Source organism: Prunus mume, linkage group LG2, assembly GCF_029339155.1.
Source record: "Prunus mume cultivar Tortuosa linkage group LG2, ASM2933915v1, whole genome shotgun sequence".
Lineage (NCBI taxonomy): Eukaryota > Viridiplantae > Streptophyta > Magnoliopsida > Rosales > Rosaceae > Prunus > Prunus mume.
In genome coordinates, this window is record NC_142699.1 from 43,273,959 (window position 1) to 43,299,617 (window position 25,659).

At 35.9% G+C, this 25,659-nt stretch overlaps 2 protein-coding genes across 2 annotated transcripts; one reads left to right on the top strand and one right to left on the bottom strand.

Annotated features, from left to right (window-relative positions):
- The first annotated feature begins 2,036 nt into the window (after positions 1 to 2,036).
- On the top strand, positions 2,037 to 5,548 carry LOC103322492 (wall-associated receptor kinase-like 8). The gene is made up of 3 exons (XM_016792541.2): positions 2,037 to 2,951; positions 3,184 to 3,303; positions 4,141 to 5,548. The coding sequence occupies exons 1-3, from the start codon at positions 2,081 to 2,083 to the stop codon at positions 5,370 to 5,372; spliced, it is 2,223 nt and encodes a 740-aa protein (XP_016648027.2). The 5' UTR covers positions 2,037 to 2,080; the 3' UTR covers positions 5,373 to 5,548.
- A 10,143-nt stretch (positions 5,549 to 15,691) lies between these two features.
- On the bottom strand, positions 15,692 to 25,223 carry LOC103322493 (uncharacterized). Its single transcript, XM_016792531.2, has 4 exons — positions 23,785 to 25,223; positions 21,407 to 21,671; positions 17,206 to 17,383; positions 15,692 to 16,574 (listed from the first exon to the last, which is right to left on the bottom strand). Exons 1-4 carry the CDS (start codon positions 24,974 to 24,976, stop codon positions 15,999 to 16,001), a joined length of 2,211 nt encoding a protein of 736 aa, XP_016648017.2. The 5' UTR covers positions 24,977 to 25,223; the 3' UTR covers positions 15,692 to 15,998.
- Between the last annotated feature and the right edge of the window lie 436 nt (positions 25,224 to 25,659).

Sequence of the window (25,659 nt, forward strand, 5' to 3'; positions counted from 1 at the left end):
AAATGTGTACTTCCACGATCCATCCAAATTAAATCTAGGAAATCTAAGTGCGGATGTCGGTTTGCTTTTGCTTTTGAAAATTTGAATACGTGATCAAATACCCAGTAACTTCCGCTTTTGAAATTTCCACAAACGATAAAAATAGCAACATTCCATCCAGCCCTATTCCATCCATTCTGCTTTTGGTCAAGTGTGGCAGCTCAATTAGCTATACTTTTCTACACTAGTCAAATGATAACAAAAGTCCTCGTCACCGAAACCAATTTTGGCTTCTTACTACATCAATAGGTGGTCTACTTCAGAAAAATAAAAGAAGGAATGTAATGGGAACCCAACTCTTAAATGGGAATTTGAATTTATGTAATCTATAAAAGGAACTACCTCTGCATCTTCCTGCATTTTTTTTTTCTTTCAATGTGTAATGTTTATCGTCATGTAGCATTTTGCTTTTGAATTTATGTACTAAAAATTGAATTGAATTCTATAAAGAAAAATCCCTTTAGGAAGCAAATTAATGTAGCATTTTGGAAATTAACTAGTGTATTTAAATAAAAATTAATAGTCATGTATGAAATATATGTTCATTGCATTCAACATCTATGGTAGCAGAAGCATTTAGGACCAGGTAACATCTCACATTGCCCATGGATTACGGCCTCCAAATTCTTGCATTTCTAGTTACATTTTCCTGAATTCCAACATGAACCATGCCACACTATGCTTAGTCGTGAGCTACTGCATCCTTCACGGCTTGCTTCTTACGTAAAAATACACACAAAAATACATTATATTAAACAAAAATGTATACAAAAAAGATCACGAGCCGTATACATACGTATGTACGCTTTTGTAGGAATATATGCGCTTGAACATCTACATGCATCAATGGGTAAAATCTGAAGTACATAATTATATGTATCTCTGTGCTAGCTAGAAAACGTATAACATTTCCAAAATGGTCCACCTTTATAATAACAAGTAAATATTAGGAGTCTTTTAGTATATGCTAGTAATTATAATTCATTATCTACAAAAGAATACAGTAAATTATTGAAGCTACTATAATTGAATTGACTACTTATATACGCACCCGTATTGGTGAAGAGGATGGCATTCAAGATGAGAAAGGAGTGGATCAAATGTGCAGTCTTGCCCATATATACTTTCGTCAAATGTGCAGTTTTGGCCATATATACTTTCGTCAAATGTGCAGTTTTGGCCTTATCTTTACCTTGTCCTTGCCCTTTGGGGTGGAAGTGCTCTTATATGTATCGGTCAAGTTTGGCTGCTCAATTAGCTATACCTCTCTACAGGAGTCAAATGATAACAAAAGTCCTCGCCAAAACCAATTATTGCTTCGTACTACATCAATAGGTGGTCTTGTAAATTGTGGAACTATGGAAGAGCTTTTTCCTCATTTACTGCACCTTTGGAAAAATATATGTTTTTGATTAATCTATACGTTTGGACAATGTCAGAATCAAACAAAATTTGGAAAATTTGAAATCTTGAGTGGACTTGACTTGGAAAAGTCATGAAATATGCATTTAGTAATTTGTGTGTTTTTTACTGTTAAAAATGTAACATCCCACGTCAATCAACGGAGAGAGAGTGATGTGCCTTATATGTATATGCCCACCTCCATTTAGCACGAGACCTTTTGAGAATTCATTGGCTTGAGTCATGGGAACTCCGGTTAAGCGAGTTAGTAGAAGCAATCCCATGATGGCGATTTATTGGGAAGTTGCTCATGAGTTCCTAGAAACAAAACCGTGAGAGCAGAGAGAGGCCCAAAGTGGACGATATCGTCTTTACTGGAGTCGATCCCAGAATGTGACAAAAAATTACGTGACTTATATTCTATTTTAAAAACTGAACCGATGTATTCTGTGTTGGAGGCGATGGATCATTTTATTTTTGTGACCTCAATTTGTCCGTATATGGTAATGCCCACTAGTCAATAACTGTATTAATTAGCTCATTATTATGAGCCCAACTCTTAATGGGAATTTGAATTTATGTAATCTATAAAAGGAACTACCTCAGCATCTTCCTGCATTTTTTTTTCTTTCAATTTGTAATGTTTATCGTCAAGAAACTAATGAGAGGAAGAAGAAGTAGCAGAAGAATGAACATTGTCCAAATTACTCTGTTCTTGTGGTATATGAGTGCGGTAGCATCAGAAGAAACATCCTTGGCAAAGCCTGATTGTTCATCGCAATGCGGATTAGTCACTCAAATCCCATATCCTTTTGGAATTGAAGATGGCTGCTACCTTGGTGACTGGTTCCAAATAATATGTGACAACTCAACCAACCCATCGAGAGCTTTCATGAACGTTACCGGATTGGAGGTGCTGGAAATTTCTGTTGAAGGCACACTAAAGGTGAAAAGCCCTATTACCTTCTCTAATTGCAGTAACAAGCCAGTAGGCCGCCAGACGCCTAACTTGGAAGGAAGCCCGTTTGTGTTCTCCCAGAAAAACAGATTTACTTCATTGAGCTGTGGAGGAGTCGCCTTGATGACATCCTTAGATGGTTCAACAATTGCTGGCTGCTTGTCCATATGTGATTATACAAGTACTAGCTATCTACGAACGAAAAGCTGCATCGGGATGAATTGCTGCCAGACCACCATTACTCCATATCTCAGGTCCTTCAGTACTCGTTTTGGAGCATTATTATTAAATGCTGACAGACAGACATGCAAGTATGCCTTCCTTGTAGAGCATGACTGGTTTACATCAAACTCAACAAATGTTTCTGCCATTTATGAAATGGACTACGTTCCTATGGTGCTGGAATGGCACGTATTTGGTTTGAATTATACCAAGTCAGATATATACGGAACAAATAATTGGAGAGATGATAAAAGTACGGAATGCAGCAGCAGCCAATGTTTCTGCTCAAAGGGCCACCATGGAAACCCTTATCTTCTTCATGGATGTCAAGGTAAACTTCTAGCTACCATTGTCCAACCTTCAAAAGTCTTTATTTCTTTTTCATGAATTTTTTCCTTTTTTACTGATTTCTTAATACTTTCTCCACTCTATAATTTCTCATGGCAACCTTTTGCATGGCAAAATGATGAGTGGAATTGTATAAAAATAACTCATTCATTTTTTATTATATTTTCTTATCATCTGCCAAAACTTTTACCTTCCATTTGTCAATTAAAAATCAGACATCAATGAATGCGACGATCCCGGTAGATGTGGTTCCGGCATTTGCGTCAATTATCCTGGGGGGTTTAAGTGTCAATTGCCTGATCAACGATCATCACGAGTTACTCTAGCCATTATAGGTATGCCCCTGCACTAATCCTTTGATTATTGATGACTAAATTGAAAAAAATACATATATATATATATATAGAGAGAGAGAGAGAGAGAGAGAGAGAGAGAGAGTTGTTCTCTTTTCTAACGTCCGGACTACTTGTTTTTTTGCCTTCTTTCTGCTAATACTTAAAAGTCAAACTAAAAAGTCAAACATCATCTCTAGATTGGGCTTTTCCTTCATTGGTGGCCTGTAGAGAGAATTTGGAGGGTGTTATGTGCTTCAGTGCCTTTTTTTCAATGATAATAATATTGAAAAGAAGAGCGATACACAAAACAAAAAGTAAATGGCTTCCTTTCCACTGCCGGCGTCCCCACTAAGAGTATATATATTTTGAACTATTCTCTAGTGCGGACGTCCGAATACTTCTTAATGTCTGAACTCGTTTTGTTTTTTTACATGATTAGAATAAATTCATTCATCCAATGGAAAGGAAACAATTTCCATTTTGTTTTGTGCATCTCTCTTCTTTTCAATATTATTATCGTTTAACAAAAAGGCACTGAAATACATAAACAGCCTCCAAGTTCTCTCTACAGGCCACCAATGAAGAAAAAGCCCAATCTGGAGGTCATTTTTGACTTTTTAGTAGCGGCAGAGCATGATTTCTATTCTACAATACCAAGAAAAGTAGTCCCTTATATATATTGTGCATAAAGCAGGAAAAAAAAAAAAAGTAGTCCGGAGGTTAGAAACAATAAGGACGTTCGTATTAGAGAATATATATATATATATATATATATATATGAAACAACATCCTCTTGACCGAGTTATATATCCTTTCTTGTTTCATTGAACTATACAGTTCCCAGCAGTGTTCTTGGGCTGTTGTTTCTGCTAACTGGCATCTGGTGGGCGCACAAAGTCATAAAGAAAAGGAAAGATATGAAACGCAAAGAGAAGTTCTTTAGACAAAATGGTGGTTTAGTGTTGGAGCAACAATTATCTTCCGGTGAACTCAATGTTGAGAAGGTTAAGTTGTTCAATTGCAAGGAGCTAGAGAAAGCCACGGACCATTTTAATGCAGACAGAGTTATTGGTCAGGGAGGCCAAGGTACAGTTTATAAAGGAATGTTGGCGGATGGAAGAATTGTTGCTGTCAAGAAGTCCAAAATAGTTGAGGGAGGTGAAGTTGGACAGTTCATTAATGAAATTGTCATTCTCTCACAAATTTCCCACAGGAATGTGGTTAAGCTATTGGGTTGTTGTTTAGAGACCGAAGTTCCCCTCTTGGTTTATGAATTCATACCCAATGGAACACTTTTTCAATATATTCATCACCAGAATGAGGAGTTCCCTCTTACATGGGAAACGAGATTAAGAGTTTCAATCGAAGTTGCAGGAGCACTTTCCTACTTACATTCTGCAGCTTCCTTTCCAATTTACCACCGGGACGTCAAGTCTTCTAACATACTCTTGGATGAAAAATACAGAGCCAAAGTAGCAGACTTTGGGACTTCAAGGTCAATTTCCATTGACCAAACGCACCTTACAACACTAGTACGTGGAACATTTGGTTATCTGGACCCAGAATACTTCCAATCTAGCCAATTTACAGAGAAGAGTGATGTTTATAGCTTTGGAGTCGTCCTTGCTGAGCTCTTGACCGGACAAAAACCAGTTTCGTTCATGAGGTCACCAGAAAGCAGAAGCCTAGCAACTTATTTCCTTCTGTCCATGGAGGATAATAATTTGTTTGCTATTCTTGATGCTCAAGTTATGAAGGATGGTGGAAAAGACCAGATTGTGGCCGTTGCTAATCTTACAAAAGCATGCTTGAATTTGAATGGAAGAAAGCGTCCTACTATGAAAGAAGTGGCAGTAGAGTTGGAGGGAATTCAATTGTCAGTTAAAGCTTCTGGTGTCCAACAAAATTTTGCAGAGGTGGAATATGATCAAAGCCAAATAACCGAGCCGTGGTATGTCTCTTCTTTATCAACCGGTTCTTGTATGGATAGTGGCACAAGCTCTTCTTTTTTTGAGAGCAAAAGCGATTCCATTTATATTCCAATAATCCATACAAAAAGACAAGCATGAACACAATGGCCTATTAAAACCTTTCTAAGAAAACTACACGGAAGAAACCCCAAGGGAGAAAAGAGCACCACCAATGTCTTTCAAGTTACTTGTGAAGAAAATATTTCTTGTAATATTTTATGTCCTGGACTTGGAATCCTTTATACTATTACCTTATGCAATGCAATTTCCATCTACATGTCATCTTTGAGCTTAGATCCATAAAATTCATTTTTAATCACCTGCAAACCTTTCCTTTATTTTTCTATTTAAAATACCCAATGTTTTCAAATAAAACCCGATGACTTGGATCCAAGTAAGCAAGTTATCTAATCTAGCTTAAAATCTGATTTATTATATTTTTCGGATTCCAAAACTACCCCTATTTACAAGTTAACGTGTTATGTGGGGGTGTAATTAATGACACATGTTGAATTTGAAAAGATCTTTCAAATGGTTGTAATGGATGTAGGAATTAATTTAGAATCTTTCACCATTAAAGCCCTTGAACGAAGGAGAGTCTTCAAACTCGAAAGGAAGCTTTTACCCCTCATTTTGACAGACAAATTGACCGAGTTGGATGACAGGACCTAATTGCAACTGTTTGTCCAGTTAAAGGAAGTAATTCAAGGAAGTAATTGGCACGAAAAAAAGTCACGGACCCAATTGCAACTGGGGGCCAAGTTCAGGGACGTCTACTGTAGATAACCCTTTTTTTTTTTTTTTTATCTCCTTCTTTTGTTATCGTATTTTCTTTTCATGCAGGAGATTTTGAACTTTGGCAGGTTTAAAGAGCTTCAAGGTATATGGCTTAAAAGTTAAAATAGTCCACGTTGGCCAATTTTATCCTTGTATTTTTAATTTGGCCAATTTGGTCCCCTTGTTTAAGATCGGTAGCCAATGTGGTTCATTCCGTTTAAATTGCTGTTAAGTAAATATAAATGATATTTTGTTTCTTTTTCTTTTTTGTTGAAAACCTATAAACTTATTTGAAATTGATTTTAGAAATTGAATTAATTTAAAAATATATTGAAACTTCATGAAAACCAAAACATAACTTTAGGAAGAAAAGAAAAACAGGAATCAGGGAGAGGGGGAGGCTGCTCAACGATTTTTTTGGGGGGTGTGAAGTGGGGCGACGACCAGAGTGGGCTAGAGGATCTGGATGGCGTGGCTTCGGATGGGACAAATGGCCAGGGATGGTGGAGTTGGGGAAGATCTTGTTAGGACATGGTCGGGCAGTAGGGGTTGTTTGAGAGAGAGAGAGAGAGAGAGAGAGCTCAGGGGTGGGGAGGATTCATGTTCAGGAGGTGGATGTGGCTAGGGAAGTTGGTGCCTTTGGGTCTTGCTGCAGAAAGTAGCTCGGATAAAGAGAGGAGAGAGAAGAGAAAAGGGTGGTAGGGGTGGCGGCTAGATTGGACGGTATTATCATCCCTTGATTTGAATTTCTTTTAGTTTTAGATCTTTTTTTTTTTTTTTAATTTTTAAATTTTTTAATTTTTTTTTGGGTAATAAGGGGACTAAAAGCCTATAATAACAAGAAATTTTTATATGTTTCGGGTACACCACGTGGTTGGTGTATCATCCAATAAACATAGGACATATGGAATTATTGTCTAACTTACTGCATTTCTTTTATAACATGTGGCGGGCAAGATTGCAAATATTCCATATGTCTTCCGTCTATTGGATGGTACACAAGCTACGTGGTGTACCTGGAATACTCAAAAACACCCATAACAACATATTAGATCTCATTTAATTATCTATTTTTAAATTGAATTCAAATATATATATATATATATTATTAATACTTAAACAATGTTAACATTTTTTAACATAAATTTAACAGATTGGATCACATTGGCTAACGGCCCTAAACACAGAGATCAAATTATCCAAATTGAAAACGCATGAATTAAATTGGCCAATGTGATAAAACATATTAACTATTTTAGCATTTAAGCCTATATATATAAGCATACGTTTGATCTATAGCCGCCCCCTTATAGACAATGACATCTCTTTGTCTCACACCCTTCTGTTTTGAATTGAAATTCATATTAAAACTAGAATACTGCATAAACCAAACCAAATTTAAAAATTTCGAGTTCCACATGATGTGGAAATTTTATTCAACTGTAAATCTCATTGAATTTCAATAAATAAGAAACTACCAAGGTGGTGTGTGTAAATGGTGCCACTACACAAAGCCCCGTTTCCCTTTGTGTGCTCTTTAATACTATTGCTTGGATACTGCCATGCAATTTTATGGTATCAATTTGCATTATTGAAATTTGAAAGAAATTCTTGGTGCTCTAATGTTGATAAAGTACCCAAAAATAATAATAATTCAATATAGTACTGCTTTTCAAGTCCACTTTAGTGAGATACCAATATATTTTGTAATAAATTAACAAAAAGCACCCAAAATTTTGTCGTGGTTAAGACTTTGAATTTGTCGTGGTTAATTCGCTTGGCTTGAAATATTTAATTACAACAGCTTGATATATGTTTTGTAGAATTTTCTTGACACAGAGAGAGAGAGAGAGAGAGAGAGAGAGAGAGTCCCAAAAATTTCAACTCCATTGCATAATTCGATAAGGATTTAATTGGCTTGAAATATAATTATACAAGCTTGACCCTATCTAGCTTTCCATGCATGTTATATACTCGAATCCATAACCTAGCTCAAGCATGGAGCATGAAACTAGCTCCTTGTGTGCGCTTTAGAGTAAATATAAGATTTGTCATTGCTAATTGCCATAGGTGATACCAAAATATGGCTAAGAAGAAGACTTCTTAATTGATCCAGTTCTGGTTTGTCAATGTCTCCATCCTCCTTTCCAATATAGGTACGTAAAACTCAATTCAATTATATTTTCACTACATATTAATATTCATATGCAAACTTAATTAATCACTTGCGCAAATTATGTACTATTTCTGTAGGAAAAATGAGGCCTAATTGCTTTTAATCACACAAATAAAAAAATAATCATGCATATCATGCTCAAAATAAAAGCACATACACAACGATAAATTCACATGATATGAGTTAGAAAAACCTGAAAAATTGAGTCGAGGCAAGTGTTAGACACTAACCTTAAGACGAATTACGCCCTACACAGGTACTTATATGGTTATTGACTCTCGCATACAATGACTCCTCTCCTTATAAAAGAACTACAATTCACAAGGACTTTTTGAACCAGATTATGCAAGAAACTTTATCAAAGACTATGATCAGTGACTATACTAAGACTATGTATAGAAGAGGATATATGCAAAGACTAAACGAAAATCCATATAATTGACTGCAAGAGGACTACTATTTTTATAGATGCTAAAAAGCCCATTCCAAAGGGGTGTCTTCCAATCTGAAAAGTGAACCAATGTGTCCCTTAGATAAATAGATGCACTGATACCCTCTTCATAAAATCAACAAACCATTGTCCAATGGTCTCCATTAATTTCCATTCAAATAAGAAAATTAATATTAATTAATATTAAATTTCCAACAAAAACAACCTGTAAATTTGTTTGGTAATTATATATATAGGGAGCTTCCATTGAGGGATTCCTCAAATAAACTTCTTTGAGGGACCTTACAGAGAATTGGATGTTGAAACGGTTTTCGATTTGTCTAATATTTTGCAAGAATGATCTATTGAATGTAGACTTAAAAAATAGATGGTTTGGATCGTTTAAAAAAAAATCATAGAGTATCCTAAAGGGTGTCCTTAAAATTAAATTATTTGAGGGATCCCTTAATAGAAGGGGACTGATATATATATATATATATATATAATATGTTTTGTGTTTGTTTATTAACAGCAATGGCAATGAATTGTGGGACTGAAACTGAACGATGCAGTAATCTGCGCATAAGCTTAGTCTGGCAGGGCTCATGTATTAATTCTCGAAATTGTAGCGAGAAATGCAAGAACTTGGAGTCTGCACTTTGTGGACAGTTTTGAGGGTTTCGTTGGTCCAACATGCATGTGCTACCACAGCTGCTAAATGCAAGCAATCTAGAAATGGATGATTTCAAATTAACCTTATCATATGTAAGAATTTTGTGAAAAAACAACAAAATTTGAATTATGATCACAAGTAGTTGTCGTATTTTATGTTGATGATCTGGATTTTCCAAAGGGTTTGTCAAATAAAGATGCTGGAAGTTTAGTTGCTTTTATTGCGCTGGAATTTTTTAAAAACGAGAAAAAAAAACTCAACAGGATGATGTATATTATGATGAGCTTATGGAAATGAAGACCAAAAACAAAGAATTGGAAATAGAGATTGAAGAACTACATCATGAAAATTATGATTTTCATGTTAAACTATATAGTGTATCACACGTAAATAAAAAGTCTCAGGGCCCGTTTGGTTCATGGGAAATCAATTGTTTTTCCATGTTTGGTAAGTCCATACATGGGAAATCGTTGTCTGGCCATGGGAAGAAGGGGGAAAAATGAAGTCATCCTCAACTTGGGTTTTGTTTTCCCTCCTGATGGGAAAGTTTGGGAAAATAAGCCAATATTAAATTAACATTTTTCATGACCATTTTGTCCCCATTAACAATTTAAAGTTACAATATATCATTAAATTCATTCTTTTTTTATTTGATTTAATATGGGTATAATTGAAAATTTATGCAAACTTTGTTTTCCATTCCCATTCAAAACAAACATGGAAAAGGAAATAAAGTGATATCTCTCAGTTATTTTTCCAGCATTACCAACGTGGGAAATGAATCTTCTATTTTCCATCCCTTGGGAAATGACATAGGAAATAATTTTCCCTCAAATTCGTTTCGTGATCCAAACGGGGCCTCCGTGTATATAGTATCTATCATCTTCCATCTCCATTCTCCACCGATGATATCATCAAATCCCTATAGTTTTTCTTTATTCTCATATATACTATTATTATTAGAAGCTCTATATGGCCTTTCTGGCCCATACATCTCCACGAGAAATTATACAATACTACTGTAGTACCAGCAGCTGGTATTGCTAATTGGTACTACGGTCCAATAAAATTCGGACATGTGTACAACACATCAGCAACCAACTTAATGTACTGCCGTTAACATCCTGTAACCACTGGAAAGTAAAAACGCCCGTTAACCACCATTGTTGCGAACGAGAAATACTCGACACTACTACTTTCTCTTGGGCAACCCCACCTGAGAGTGACGACGTCCCTATGGTGGCTTTAACCGATGCCCAAACTTGTCGTTGCCCATCAAAGACTCACCACCAAAAGAAAAAGAAAGAACCATCGCAGACTTGGGAGTTTATCAAGTCGCTTGCCCTATTCCTTATCGATTTTGGGCCTCAATTCAAAAGGTTAGGATAGGTTCCATCGGCCTCCGCCATCATCTCCGATAAGCTCTCACTAATTTTTTTTTTCCATATTCTCCCATGAGTGGTGGCTGAGAAATTAAAAAACAACAGTGGTGTTGGCTACAATTATATCTTGCGATTGCATATTTACCATGAAAATTGACGGCTTGTTGGTGGTGAGGTACCCAACCAACCCCTTGTGCCTCTCACTGGCCATGAATCAGTGCCTGAAGCTTTTTTATTTGGGGTTATGACCCAAAGTCAAATAATAAAATTGCACACAAATTTGTCAATCTAAAACTGAAGCACTGAAGCAATTATGATCTAAAGCCACCGTCGGATGACTTCAAGCTTTTGGCAAGGCCGTCACAGAGTCTGAAGGTTGGTAATTAATCTCTCTGGTTTTTTTTTTTTTGGGGTCTGATAACCTCTGTTTGGTTAACGTTGATCCTGCTAATGACGGTTTTGTTGATGTGTATAAGTTGTACAGATATCCGAATTTTATTGGACCGTAGTATCAATTAGCAATGCCAGTTGGTGCTACAGTAGTATTGTATAATTTCTCCATCTCCACAACTACACGTACTTATATATTAATCTAATAATATTTCTTCTTGTTCTCAATATCCGGCGTGCATAAAAATGTTTTGATTCTAATAGCCTCCAAGTGGATTTGATTCTAATTCTAGGTAAACCCCAAATGTCTAGTTGATGTATTTTAATTAGCCCGAGCTGGCCAGAGGTGCATAAATGCTGCCCAGGTAGAAACTGTAGTTTCCGTAGGTGTCAAATGGTGCCAAGTTAAGTTTGTAAATATTAAAATTTCTTAGTAATTTCTAATTAGTGCCTAAAGTGTAGGCCTATCAGATTAGGAGCATTTAGAGTAAAATACATTTAAAATAAGAATGTGGAGAAGAGAGAGAGGTTAAAATAGAAAATTTGACAGATGGTGAGGGACATATAGGAAGGTTGAAGAGTGGACGTCCCCACATTGTTAATAGAACATATGATAAGCATGAGCACCCATTTGATCGAAATGTCCTTTGGACTGATGCCCGAGTTTCATTTTGGTCTTTCAATTACATTATTCAAGTTATTAGTCCTTCAACTCTCTGGTTAGCGTCAAATTGCTTCCACCTTCAAATTCCGTCAATGTTGTGTCAATTTGAGGGCTACAACAGTCAATTTTGCAACTAAAAATTTATACAAATATGGGATGAACAAATGAGAACATAAGTACTTTCTTACATGTAAAGAAGTTGCCAACCCTTAAAAGTTGTTGATGGTTATAATGGCGGTCCCTTTATTTTTCTTCCTTCACAACCCTTAAACGTATTCTAGGGTTATAATGGCTGGCTCCTTGTAATCATAAATATTGTAAGATCAATTCAGTCTTGTGTGCTCTAAATAAAATAACTTTATCATATTGCTGCCTTGCATATAGGTGATGAAAGATTGCCAAGATTTCACATTTGAACCACTCCTTTCTCATCTTGAATGCCATCCTCTTCACCAATATGGGTGCGTATATAAGTAATCAATTTAATTAAAATAGTTTCATTACATCATTTGTAGATAATCAATTATAATTACTAGCATATACTAATTAAAAGACTCCTAATATTCATTAATAATCATCATCCTCCTTATAAAGGTGGACATTTTTGGAAATGTTGTTATATGTTTTCTAGCTAGCATAGAGATTACATCTGGTTATGTACTATTTAGATTTTTCCATTGATGTATGCAGCTGTTCAAGCATATATTCCTACAAAAACGTACATATGTAACTATACGGCTCGTGATATTTTTCGTATACATTTTTGTTTAATACAATGTATTTTTCTGTGTATTTAGCAATGACAGAAAGGTGTGAGAAAGAAGCAAAGCGTGAAGGATGCAACTGCTCACGACTAAGCATTCATGTTGAAATTCAGGAAAATGTAGCCACATATGCAAGAATTTGGTGGCCGCAATATGTGGGCAATGTGAGATGTTACCCAGTCCTAAATTCTTCTGCTACCATAGATGTTGAATGCAAACAATGCACAGATATTTCATACATGACTATTATTAATTTGTATTAAAAATGCTACATTAATTTGCTTCCTAAGGAATTTTCTTTGTACAATTAATTTCAATTTTTAGTACCCTATATTATATAGGTAGGAGAAAAACTTTCATGTAAAAAAGATGTACAAGTCAACATTCCACGTAAATATCCTTATGCTTTTGTATTGGGGATGTGAAAGTGCTTCAATCCCATCCACAGTTACACCAACATGCAAAAATAGTTCTATGTAACAAATTTCCACACAAGGTGCCCAATCTTCTTGTTTAAGTAATTTTTCACAAATGGTTCATGGGGTTTACGAAGTTATCACGTTTTGTCTTTATTAAGATTTTTTTATGACATGGCTAGTCACGATGACTTTATGCAATGGCAAACGCAACACAGGATTGTGACCTCATAGGGTCATAGTGTAAGTCTTGAAATTTTGTTAAGAAGACAATAATATTTAAAAAAAAACATAAAAATAGTACTTTCATTCATAATTTATGGCAAAACTAACAATACAAACTATATTTTATAAAATGGAATATTTTATATATCTATGAAAAAAGGACTAAGAGCATAAACACATATAAGTGGAAGAAGAGAACTTTACTAGGTTAACATAAAACACATAAAAAGAATATCTGAAGAAATATTTCTCAATACGTATACATACTTCATGTAAACAAATGTGTAGAATGAAATAGAATCACATTTAAGTGGAAAATCATTGTGCTCTTGGTGCTAAACATTTTATCTAGGGAAATAGAATCACGTTTAAGTATGTCATGGCCCAAGAAACTCTTTGGTTTATCATCCCATAAAAAACTGATGCTACTAATTCACGTGTTATAACATAGGTAAAAACTGAGTTATGTTTTAAAATTCATATTAATAAACAAAAAACATGTTATAACATAAGATTTAGTTGGTGGTGTGTCTAGCCGTCACCTAGAACAATCCCAACCTATAACACGGTATCTTCTTGTATATGTTTGTTATACTGTTATGTATTTGTATATGTATATTATTTCAAATACTTTATGTTTTGATATGTACCCACATGTATTGTGGCGGACTTATTAAGGCACAAGGAGGTAGTTCAAATTGCGCCCTTGCTCAGCTAGTGGTGATGCACTCTAGATGTACAGATTACCTTATTTCCATTTTCAACATTTAAGTAAATGTCTTTGTCCTTTGACTTTAATTTATTTTTATATTACTCCATTTACTTAAGTTTACAATGTAAATAAGGAAGTACCCCCTATTTGAATTCAAATAAAAATACTAGAAAATCAAATTCTCACCAAGTCAAAATATGAAAAATCGGTTTTAGTGTAAAATACGATTTAAGCTAAAAATTATGGCTCATTAAGTCAATATATACTTCATACTAAAATCTCATAAAGTCAAGTTTTCTTATTTCATGTGTAAGAAATAAAAGCCGCCAAAAATTATTTTGAGAAAATGATTATTCAAAAAAACCATTTTTCATACTTGCCTATTCAACTATTGACATATTTACAAGTGGATAACTGGTATTTGCAATGATATTTGTTTTCAAACCTAAATTTAGAATTTGAATTCCTAAATGAAAAGAGTGCTGCTAAACGAACCTTAAAATTAACTGAGTACACCCTATGATTTAAGTACACCTTATTATTTAAATCAATATGTAAAATTAACTAAGTACACCCTATTTAACTACCAAAATACCTCTAGTACATCCTAATACTCTCTATCATAGAACACCTTAATACCAATCCTAAACCAAGTTTCTCTTTTTACATGAATTCGTGCTTTTTCAGATTTTGAATTTGCATCAAAATCTTTAATTTCGTAAACTGATGTGAGAATATTGCGGAAGACATTGTGTGATTTATCAAACTTGCAAACCTTGTTGATCAACGATTGCATGCAAATTAGAAAACTAGTGAACTTAAGACATATTCACCTTGATTATTGTTTTAATCTAGAAAGTTTGCCGAGGGGAATTGCTAAGCTAACTTCTCTTAACACTCGATATGCTCGTTGTATCATGTGATGATGAGGACGAAGCATTTAAGCTGGGAGATTTGAAAATTTTGAACCTCAAAGGGTATCTTCATATTTGTAGGTGTGGTGGAAACCTACAAAATGTGAATGCGGCTGAGAAAGCAGAACTCATTACTGCAGGGAACCTTGTCGATTTGAATCTAGATTTTGATTGGAGTGAAGAGAGGACACTTGAAGATAAAATTATACTTGAAGCTTTACAACCACATCCGAATTTGGAATCTTTAGAGATTCGAAAATATTGAGGCACCACCGTATCTCCAGATTGAATGTTGCTTTGCTTCACCTAGTGACTGAATGTTGAATGAACATTCAACGACACCTCATTTGCGTCTCTGCCATTGCTCGCTGCCATTGTTCATAGTGAGCACTAAGCAATACGAAAACTTCTTATTAGGATTGAATATTGTGAGTAATGTGTACTTATTAAAATTATATTTGTTTCACAATTCAATATATCTTTTTTGGTCATTTTATATGATGATAAATTAGTAGTTCAATAAATAGTTTAGTAGTATGTTGTACTCAGTTAATTTTAAAGTTGGTTTAGCAACACTCATATAAAAATTATTACTTGGGAAATTATTAATGTCTTAATGGATTAAGCATGTCATTTAGCCAAATCAGTGAATCGCTTGAGAAAATGTTTGTCAACCATTTTTATTATCTTTAAAAAAAATTAAGATACAGAAATAAATGAATTTGCTTTCAACTTTGTCAAACAGATTTGACCAAAAATAGAAAAAAAAATATTCGAAAAGATTTAAATTACTACAGCAGACAATTGTTATAATAAACTGGATACTCAGGACAACTGACCAAAAAAAAAAAAAACCTGGATACTCGGGACTCATCCGCAGAATTACAAGCAGCCATTTTTAGTGTTAAAACTCGTTAAATAACCCACTGAAAACCAGAACCCAGTGTCAAATATTCACAACCAGAACCAATCTAGTGCAATCAGCTCACTGGAAAATACTGGGGTGTCACTCCTTTAAAGTGATTCCAGGCACACACCAGAAAATAGAGCACTACCATCATGGTACGTTCAAAATTACGGCAATGCCAATACAAGTTTAAGTATTTTGACACTCGATTTGTATACATAAGACATATGCCGTACCCGAACTAAAATGATACCTCAGCCTTTCTTCAAGAAGAGATGTAATATATTAGAAAGCTTCAGTTTTCTGACTGCCCAAAATATCTACCTGAAATTGTGGCAAGAATATTCAACATTACTACCTCATCGTCGAGTACATACTTTGCAGCTCGCAAAGCGGCGCACCTTCTTAGCAGACTCCTAAGGGAAGCACTAGTATCGGCATCTAGTGGAGTATCAACTACAGCACACAGAGAAAATAGCCAGAGACAGTCATTCCTTGACAGAGTGCTCATGGCCTCTATCGCGTTTATGCGTTTTCTCAACATCGACACTCGAGCTACAGAGTCCATTCGTAAGATCACCGACACCAAAGGGGAGTCGCTGGAACTTTGGCTCACATGAGACTTAGGACTGAAGGTCTCAGCAGGCAGAGAGGCATTACTGCCTTCAGTAGTCGACAAGGAAAGCTGATCAATGGAGCTCCCGAGGATGCAACAGTCATGAGGCCAGTGGATGTCAATTTCCTTGGATTTAACATTAACAAATTTTTCAAAAACAATACTCCCAGGTAGCTGATGGGAGTCATGAAGAAGATTTTTTGATTGGGGATCTTGAGACGTGCTTGCATTATAACCCTCAAAACGAGACACAGCCTGAGATTAAGATCAGAGTAAAGTCAGAAAATGTAGTCAACTCTCCTTTTATCAAATGTATTACCTTGCCGCCTTAAGATCCCTAGTTTATTGAAGTGTTCTATATAATAGGAAAAACGGCACTTAATGTTGGAAAAGAATATTGAAAAAACAAAAGATTGCAAATATGGCTACCTTTCTTCCAGCTTTATAATGGGTTTAGGTCCTATGTTCATATTAATACCCTAAACCCTAAGCCATTTACCTTAAGTACACTCAAGAAGAAACACATGACTGATAAATAAAAATTGTCCTGACTAACAAAATCCAGAGACCTCAATAAAATGCATTCTCTACCCTCCACATTCTTAATGACTTTAGTTTCCCCCAACTGTCTATGGCGAAACTAGAAACATCATGTGCAGCAAAAAGATTTTTCAAAGGTAGGGAAGGGGGAAAAATATTTCCATGCAAAAGGCTTAACCACTGTGGTAAAAAATAAGGCACAAAGAGATACAGGATTCTGGCGTCAAGAGAAGCACCAAGAGAAGCAGAGCTGACCACCTTCTTAACCAAATTTCATGTTTACCATGCGAATAATAATTCTCCTATAGGAAGAAGAGCACGAAGAATAATCAGGATGAGAACATACCAGCCTTAGCTCTGAAAATTCAGCAAGAAAAGCATCCTCCCACTGTTTCAGTGGCAGCAATTGTTCTGGACACTTGGCAATCTCAGGAATCTTGGGCATATAATCACTCTGCTCTATGTTAAATTTACTTCTATCAAGCTTGGCTACTCTCACTTTTGGAATTCGAGCAGCTTCCCACCTAAAAGATAAATACGGTTAGAACAATGCTATATCAACTTCAAACTTACTCAGGATATTACTGAAAGACTACCTAAGCCACTCCCTCATACATTGTTCTAAGGCAAATGAGAACTAGCAAAAAACTTCAAGCTACAGACAACTTTTCAAGAATAGAAAATCATTAAGGTTTGGAGAGAGAGAGAGAGAGAATTTCATATATGATTTAGCCAGATGAGAACAAAATTAGAGAACTGGATCTGATGGATGAATTCCCCAATCTTTTACTCTCTCTAACAGTGTGCTCCTCATAAACCAGGACAGATATTGGCATCATAACATACAGCTTTATCTAATTGATGGGCAAAATGTGTCAACATATTAGGTCCTATCTCCTAGGTTCCTATTAATACCTAAGATAGTCTTATCTCTTGAATATTAATGAGAACAAAAATAATAATCAATAATTAACATCAGGACAGTTAAGAACTCCTCTGGGTTTCATTACTTGGTTAAACACAAAGCTCAGTGGTTTCATCTGCATCAAGTGATCTTTCAAATGGGTCAATGTTTCAGTTTATAGAGACTTCTCTATGGTTTAATTGTCGCTTCAATGAATTTGCTCAACAAATAGACTCAATGTATGCCATCTTAACTTTGACCATTACACAATTCACGACAGCTGGCAGTTCATAAATTTTCTGAACAAGCTTTTAGTGGGGCACATCACCAACTAAAGTTCAGTTGGCAATCAGTAATAAAAGATGTACACCATTTTCAAATGCTTTAGCCAATAGGTGATACTGACTTATACATTTAATCCCCCCTTAGCAGTCCAAATAATCTGCCTTTGTTTAAGGTCATGAATTACTTCCACTTTTGTTCTTAATGTTTTGCTAAGATCTCTTCTGGTTCAACCCCTTCCCATTCACATGGTGGCTTTCTCACTTTGATAAAAGTATTCATTCCTTCACAACCATATTTAAATTACTTTTTTATAGGATTGCACAGGTAATAAGGGTAACCATACAACACCAAGAAAACAATGTAAAATACATGTTTATACTGCTTTGATTATTGTCATATAGACAGTATGCTATAGAAATAATTATTGACTTCTAGTACACTATCTCATGCATGCAAGCACGAGTGCACACACAAGGCACTCACACCCTCTCTTTCTCAACCACACAGACATGCATAAGATGGAGACCAATCGTGAGATCTGTGCAACTCTCAAGATTACCTTTATCTCTTTGACATATATATTAGACTATATATGTGCCAGATATATTGGTTGCGAAGCAACAGCCTCAATTTCCACCTGGAGCCTCATTTCAAATGATAATGATCATATCAACCAAAAATAAGATACGTGCATCTGGGAGACAGCCTTCTAGACCTTATCTTTCACTAAAATGCATATCTCTATGAGATATTATATATTGACTCAACAGAACATGCAGCTTTTTCTCTTCGAATGCATGTGATATCCCACATTTTGTGGTGGCCAGAAAGCTAGACACACCAGAAATTTCGCTATTACAAGTCAGCTCTGTAAAAAGAGCAACCAATACACCCAAGACAAATTTCTGACAAGTACTGTAGCCAAGCCTACCAACCACTTATCTCCTCTATCCTCTTTTTCTACAATCTCAGATTATCTCAAGCCTGGTGCATCTTGTCAATCAATAATCCAAATAACAAACTAATGTAGGCATTAATGCATTATTGATCCATTCCATATTGTGCTTTAAATTCCAGCAAGCGTTCTGCTCACAAGCATTGCAAGATGGGCATGGCTACTCCTACAAGAAGTAAGCAATATTTACAAACATTCCTTGAGGCTTCCATCCAACTCTCCCAAGAAAACTCAAGAGACCCCCCATAAATACATGAGTTGCTAGCCTGATTCCCCAAATGTTACACTGATTGCCAAATGGCATGAAAACCCAATTTAGCCTAGTCCAAGAAGCTTTTTTTTCCCTTGGCCAATATCTAAAGATGCATTTTAGGACTTAAATTCTCAGATATAAAGTTGTCATTCCTTCTCATGCAGTCGTATACGAATTAGTTTCTACATTCTACTCAATCTTACAACTAGTGTATTTCAAAAATTCTTGCTCACACCCCACAGAACATTACCTTTCAAAAATGTAAAAGTAAAATTACATAAATAAATGTACCATAAGTAGTGACAAGAAAAAAGTAAACCTCAGCCTTCCACCCAAACTTAGAAGCTCATTACAGTGATCTCTAGCTCTTAAGTGGCCCCATGGCCCTAAAATGGCCGTTGACTATTCTTGCACATCAAGGTCAAATACCTCAACCAAGAGCGACATAATGGATAGACAAGTCATTGCAAAATAACTGATGCAGAATTCAAAATCAGGCAAAATTACCAAGTTCCCCATCATATCCTTATGTAATCTTAAACCGGAAGATAGTAGTTGCAGGGATTTGAAGCTTTTCTACAACTATTGTTATCTTAAATTTGTCGATGTTGTAATACCATGATAATCTTTTATTAGTGTACAACTGTTGTAATCTTAAGCTTTTTCTACATGGTGCAGAAGAGGAAAATTTACTGTCATCTTTGTCCTAATGGTGTGTACTAATGTGCAAAAGAGATGCTGAATGTCTGAACCATTTAACGCTCCATTGTCCAGTTGTGCATCATTGACGATAAGGGTGTTTAGGGAGTCCAGATTGAGTTCGTGAATATCAGAATCTTGATGCATTACATTGTGAGTAGACTAAGTTTTATGGAGAGGAAAAGTGCTAGGAAGATGTGATGTGCTGACAATGTTTTGGGTTGTTTTGGATAGAGAGAAATGGGAGAATTCTTTAGGCTGCTAAGGGGAAGGATATTGATCATTTGTGGAACAGCGTTCATTTCTGGAAATGCTTATGTGTTCAGTTTCCTCACATTTGAAGGATTGGTCCTTTCATGCTGTTTTTGTTTTTCAAATTGGAGCAGTGTTGTATATTAGTTTGTTCTTTTGTTCTGTTTTCATTGGTTTTCTGTTTTGTTCTTTAGTTGGGTGTAGTTTATGGAACACCTTGCCCCGTGTTGTGATCTCCTTTTCTTTTCAATGAAAATCTATGTTTCGCATAAATAAAAAAATTTAAAATTTTAAAATCTTAAGCTTTTCTAAGATGTGGGTCAACAGTCCTTTTATGTTCTAAAATATACAGAAAAAATTATAATGAATATGGCATTAGCCCTGAAAGATGTAATCCCTTACGCCAAGGATGTACAGACCATGAGATGAAACAACGACAAATTCAACTTTCACACATCAATGAAGAACGACGCAGAGAAGAAGGAATAAATAAATAGATAAACCATAATGAGTAAATCAATATGATGCAGGACAAGCAAAAATGATAAGCAGAAAAAACTCTTGTTTGAGTGAATAAGTCCTTGTGGTTGATGCAAATTGTTGGCAGTTAAAGAAAGGAATTAAGGAAGCGTTGAAATGATACAACTACTATCATGACATCAATATGGTTCTAGCAATCAATCCTAGAGGCCTTAGGCATCATACCTAAGGTTAGGTTGCATCACACAATCCTAGGGAGAAGCATATGCTTGCTGGAAATTCTCTAAATTCATTCATGTCTCAAAAGAAGGTTTCAAAAGCATTATGTAGAGCAAGGAATCTGATCCTTGCTATAAAAGAAGGAATTTCAAAAGAAGGTTTCTACTAGGCTGGCGTTAAAATGTAACTCATGACTTCCAGCCATACAGCAAGGAATCTGATCCTCTGATTTTGCATCTTTTGCATACCAAGAAAACTCCCCGTGTCACAATAATGTAGGATCTACTTCAGTAATTAAGAAATTTGTTCCGACAATAGTCATGGTTATAACAACTGGTCATCCCACGCAACCAATCACCCTCGAGAACCAACATTTAACCCATGGCCTATATACCATGAAGAAGGCCACCATGTTATAGCCTACATACTGCATGCAGTTAGCATTATCAATCAAATACTGAGGGGAAGGGGATGGTATAGACAAGACCAAATAATTATACCTGACACGCCTAAGATATTCAAGTCCATCTTCTGGTGAACCAGAATCAAAGTTGGGTTCTCCTTCAACCACAAAGGCAGGTCTCTGAATGCTAGCATAATCTTCATCACTGTCATCATCTTCGCTACACTCTTTTTCTGGAAATGGGTAGCCATGTTCATCAGTGGCACTGTAACTGCAAAAAGGGTCCAGGGGACTTGCATCTTGGGTTTGATTATTCACCAAGTCTTCTAATTCAATATCCACATTTTCTGAAAATGCTTCCCCTGAAAGTAATCACAAAAATCTTAGCAATATCACACAAATGTAGAAACAACAGATTTGATCTGAACCAAAAAAAAAAAAAAAAAAAGGTAATGTGTTTTTTAGTGAAATCCATAGAAGTAAAGGTAAACAGGTTAAAGAAACTCCTTTCATTCAAGTGCGCAGTCAACACAACTACAAATTACCTGGGAATATCATTTTTATTACTGTTCATCAACAGGAAGAATGTATATACCAACATCCTTATGACTAAAGTATGTTTCACAAACTAGAAACCAAAAGCAAGAATTTCCATGTACAAGGACTGTATACAAGTAGTACACAAGACAACCCTATCAAGGACCTAAGTACACAGAAGAAGAAACACATATCGAGAACGTTGGACATTAAGTCTTTTGCAGATTGTGTTAGGCCATTCTTCAATGCACAAAGATATTCATTTGATTCCATCTTCCCCTTGAAGCAACCACACCTGTGCACAACAGAAATTGAACCCATCAAATTGACACAATCAGAGCTAAGAACAACGAGAGAAAAGACATGTGAAGAGAATTCATAAATGTCCACAAATGGATTACAGGATTGGAAGAAAGGCTGTGAAACTGGTTAAAAGCTGAACTTCGGAAAGTAAAGGACTATGAGTGCAACAACGAACAGAAAGACAAAGATTTAAAATCTTATGCCCTTGATCTTTAAGAAATCGAGTTAATGTAGAATAAGAAACATAGGAGATGTACTTTGAGAAAATGATAGATTTCAAAATGACAACAGCCTAAAGTAAATGCAAAAGAAAAAAAGGAGAGATAAAATACTGTCACCAGATCCAAACAACCACAAAGCATTTTCAAATGCTGAAGAAAATAAGTCTAAATTAAGTGCTGAAAATCAAATAATCTGGAATTTTGAGTGTCAGAAATAGAATGGACAAAATACTGGACATGTCACATTATGAAAAGCCACAATGCATATACTTGAATGGCAATGCAGGCTTCCTTGTCAAAGTGATGTGGAGATAGAACAATAAGGTACCTGATAAACTACTTTAAATGAGGCAGTAGGCAACAAAGACGAGTGTTTTCATTAGCAAAGTAGAAAGAGTGAGTGAGGAAAATTCGTTTAGGATATCACTTATTTGAGTAATCAAAGAAACAATGACACCACGTATTTACTGGTTAGGGAATGCAAGAACGAAGACTAGCTACTTAAGGCTATAATAGAGGGGGAAGGGGGCAGGAACCAGATATGGTTCAGCAAAGATGATGCCTAAAGAAAAAGAAAATGTTGTTTGTGAAAAAGGTCCATTGGCAATTTATTGCCTCTGCACCCACTAAACTTGACCAAGACAAAACAGAACGGCTATTCGCCATTAAAGTAGGCGAGTTTGTTCAACCTCTATCATTACATTGACAAATCCGAAGCAAAGTAAGGGAATATCCAAACAACCTTTTAATGCTGACAATGACAACAGCCAAAACTATTATAGAGTCCTGGGCACAACCTGGGAGATTAAGTCATAAGCACTTTATCCTAACCAAATAAATGTCATTTAAGCAGTATTCTATCATGTTGTCTAGAGGTTTAAAGAACTGGTTCTGTAAAACTATTATGATGGACACTTTGTCACGGTGGTTCGCACACATTTAGAATGCTATGCTATAATAGAAGGATCTTTTCATTAGAAAGAATAATTGCATAAAAATTAATAATGCTACAAAAGCTAATTCTGAAATATTCTTCTATTTCATACATTAAGAATGCCATGCATTACAATAGAAGGAATTTAAAAAGAAAAAGATAGAGCAATTCTTTGACGACCAAGCTGGGAGCTCATTGAGTTCAAAATCACTAGCAGATATAAGGTGCCACAAATTATTTTACACACATCTCCAGACTAAAAACAATTCACTCATAGAAATTACAATTACTATCAGATATAAGTTGCAAGAAATTAATTTAAATACCGCTCTCCATACTAATAACAATTAACCCATAAAAATTACAATTACTAGAACATATAAGTTTCATACATCATATTTCATCATCCAACTGAGTTCTAATAAGATTTAGCCCACAAAATGTATAAAGAAAATAATAATAATAAAAAAGTGTACTTACCAAGAATACCAGGTGGCACTTCCATCTTCTCAAAGCGTTTGTGAGGTTCAAAGTTATTGTGGATGTTCTTCTGATGCTTAACACTTGCCAGATTTTCATACTCCTTGGCCACGACTGGCCCAAGTCCACGGTATATATCTTTCCACAGTTTCTTTTGTTCAACCACGTTCACATACCTCATGGCCTCCAACTCCATCCTCGAGTAAAAGATCTTGGCTCCTTTCCCTTTCTTTAAACTCACGCTATGAGCTTCAACCAGATTATTAGCCACTTTTTCCTTTCTTCCCGAGGTTCTTGCCTTTTTTTTCCCATTCATTTCTTTTTTTGCATTCTTGTTTCCATTCCCCTGTGCAACACATTTAGCCGGACCCAGAAAACCCAACTCCTTTCCACAGCCATTGCCAAGCAATGATATCATTGCAGTATCATCAATTACTTCAATCTTGAAAGAACTGAGAGACCCATCAGTACCACTTTGCACAAGGGTCTTTTCTGCAGGCACAAGAATGGCTTCAACTTCCTCCAGTAATTGCTTCTTTTTCAGTTCCAAGGAACTCTGAGATTCCGCTTCTTTTCCAACAAACACCACTTTGTTTTCAACAGAAGTAGACAGAGAAGCATCCACACCTTCCTTGCAGTCCAATTCAGTAACAGACTTCGTCTCTTGCATTAACTTTTCGATATCAGCAAAACCCACTTCACTTATCACAGAACCTTCACCTTTCTTGTCAACCAAATCCGAAACAACCCTTTCTTTCTCATCATCCGGGGTCTGTTCAGTCTCAGTTTTCACAAATTCGCTATCAGAAACAAGACCCATTTCACAAATTTCCATAAAATCTTGAGCAACTCCATCAGACACAGTTAAGCCAGAAATTAAACCGCAAGCTTCGGCCTTTCCACTCACATAATTGGGCATTTCTTGAATTTCTTCAAGATGGGTTTCAGAGACTTGGCCGTGAGGTGAAAGCTTGACCTTCTTAGAGGAATCGGAGACCGAACAAGGAGGACTCTTGTCGGTGAAATCTGAGTCTTGTTTCAGCGGAGAAACGATCTCAGACGAGTGGCTATCTTGTTCTGGAATTGCAGCAGATGGAGAGTTAGAGCGTTGTGTGAGAGTTTGGGTTTCTTGGATCTCTTTGATTGTTCGTTTGAAGCCGACGCATGTATCAGAATCCATATCCTCTGCCATAGGTTAGTGAGGGAGGGAGGGAGAGGTACAGACTGAGAAAGGGACTGAGAGAGAGAGAGAGAGAGAGAGAGAGAGAGAGACTGTAACTTGTGAAGGTTCGTTTCTGTGTAGCGGTGAAGTTTCAACTGAATCATATAGTTGTAGAGTATATGTCGAGATTATTTATTCACTTTTCTTTTGTTCATTTTTTTGTTCAAGAGTATGGATCGATCGAAAGGTTTTAGGGTTTATCGTAAAGTGCCTCTATAATTTTGAAAATTTTAACAGGGCTAAAGACAAAAGACACCCTGTTAGTTTAGGGTCATTCTCAAATTGGACCCAACAGTATAAATTTTATCAACTTACGCCCTGACGTTTTGAACATCGTCCAATTTCATCATTCTGTTAAGTTGAAAATCATACTCAATTCGTGCTTTTGATGTGGCACTCGTTGGACCCACCCTACTAGCGCTTTGACCATTCCGCTCATGCCAGGTGAAGTTCTACGATTTCGAAGAAGTGAGAAGAAATGAGTTGGGATTTCAGGGCTCCAAGCACTCCGCATCCCTCGTACGGTAAGTTGGTTTAAATTTTTGCGATTTGCAATATCTATGTTGAATAGGTTAGAGGTCGTATGGGTTATTCTGGTTTGAATGTTGTGTTTTATAGGGTTTAGTGGAATAGTGGGAGAAGTATGAAAGATT

What these genes read in the sequence shown, in the direction of transcription:
- LOC103322492 (XM_016792541.2), top strand. Translation starts at nt 2,081, where the DNA reads ATGTTTATCGTCAAGAAACTAATGAGAGGAAGAAGAAGTAGCAGAAGA. An exon ending in TCTTCTTCATGGATGTCAAG is followed by an intron (nt 2,952 to 3,183) that starts GTAAACTTCTAG and finishes ATTAAAAATCAG; the next exon opens with ACATCAATGAATGCGACGAT. An exon ending in AGTTACTCTAGCCATTATAG is followed by an intron (nt 3,304 to 4,140) that starts GTATGCCCCTGC and finishes TGAACTATACAG; the next exon opens with TTCCCAGCAGTGTTCTTGGG.
- LOC103322493 (XM_016792531.2), bottom strand. Translation starts at nt 24,976, where the DNA reads ATGGCAGAGGATATGGATTCTGATACATGCGTCGGCTTCAAACGAACA. An exon ending in AGTGCCACCTGGTATTCTTG is followed by an intron (nt 21,672 to 23,784) that starts GTAAGTACACTT and finishes GATTACTTTCAG; the next exon opens with GGGAAGCATTTTCAGAAAAT. An exon ending in AATTTTCAGAGCTAAGGCTG is followed by an intron (nt 16,575 to 17,205) that starts GTATGTTCTCAT and finishes TCTTAATCTCAG; the next exon opens with GCTGTGTCTCGTTTTGAGGG.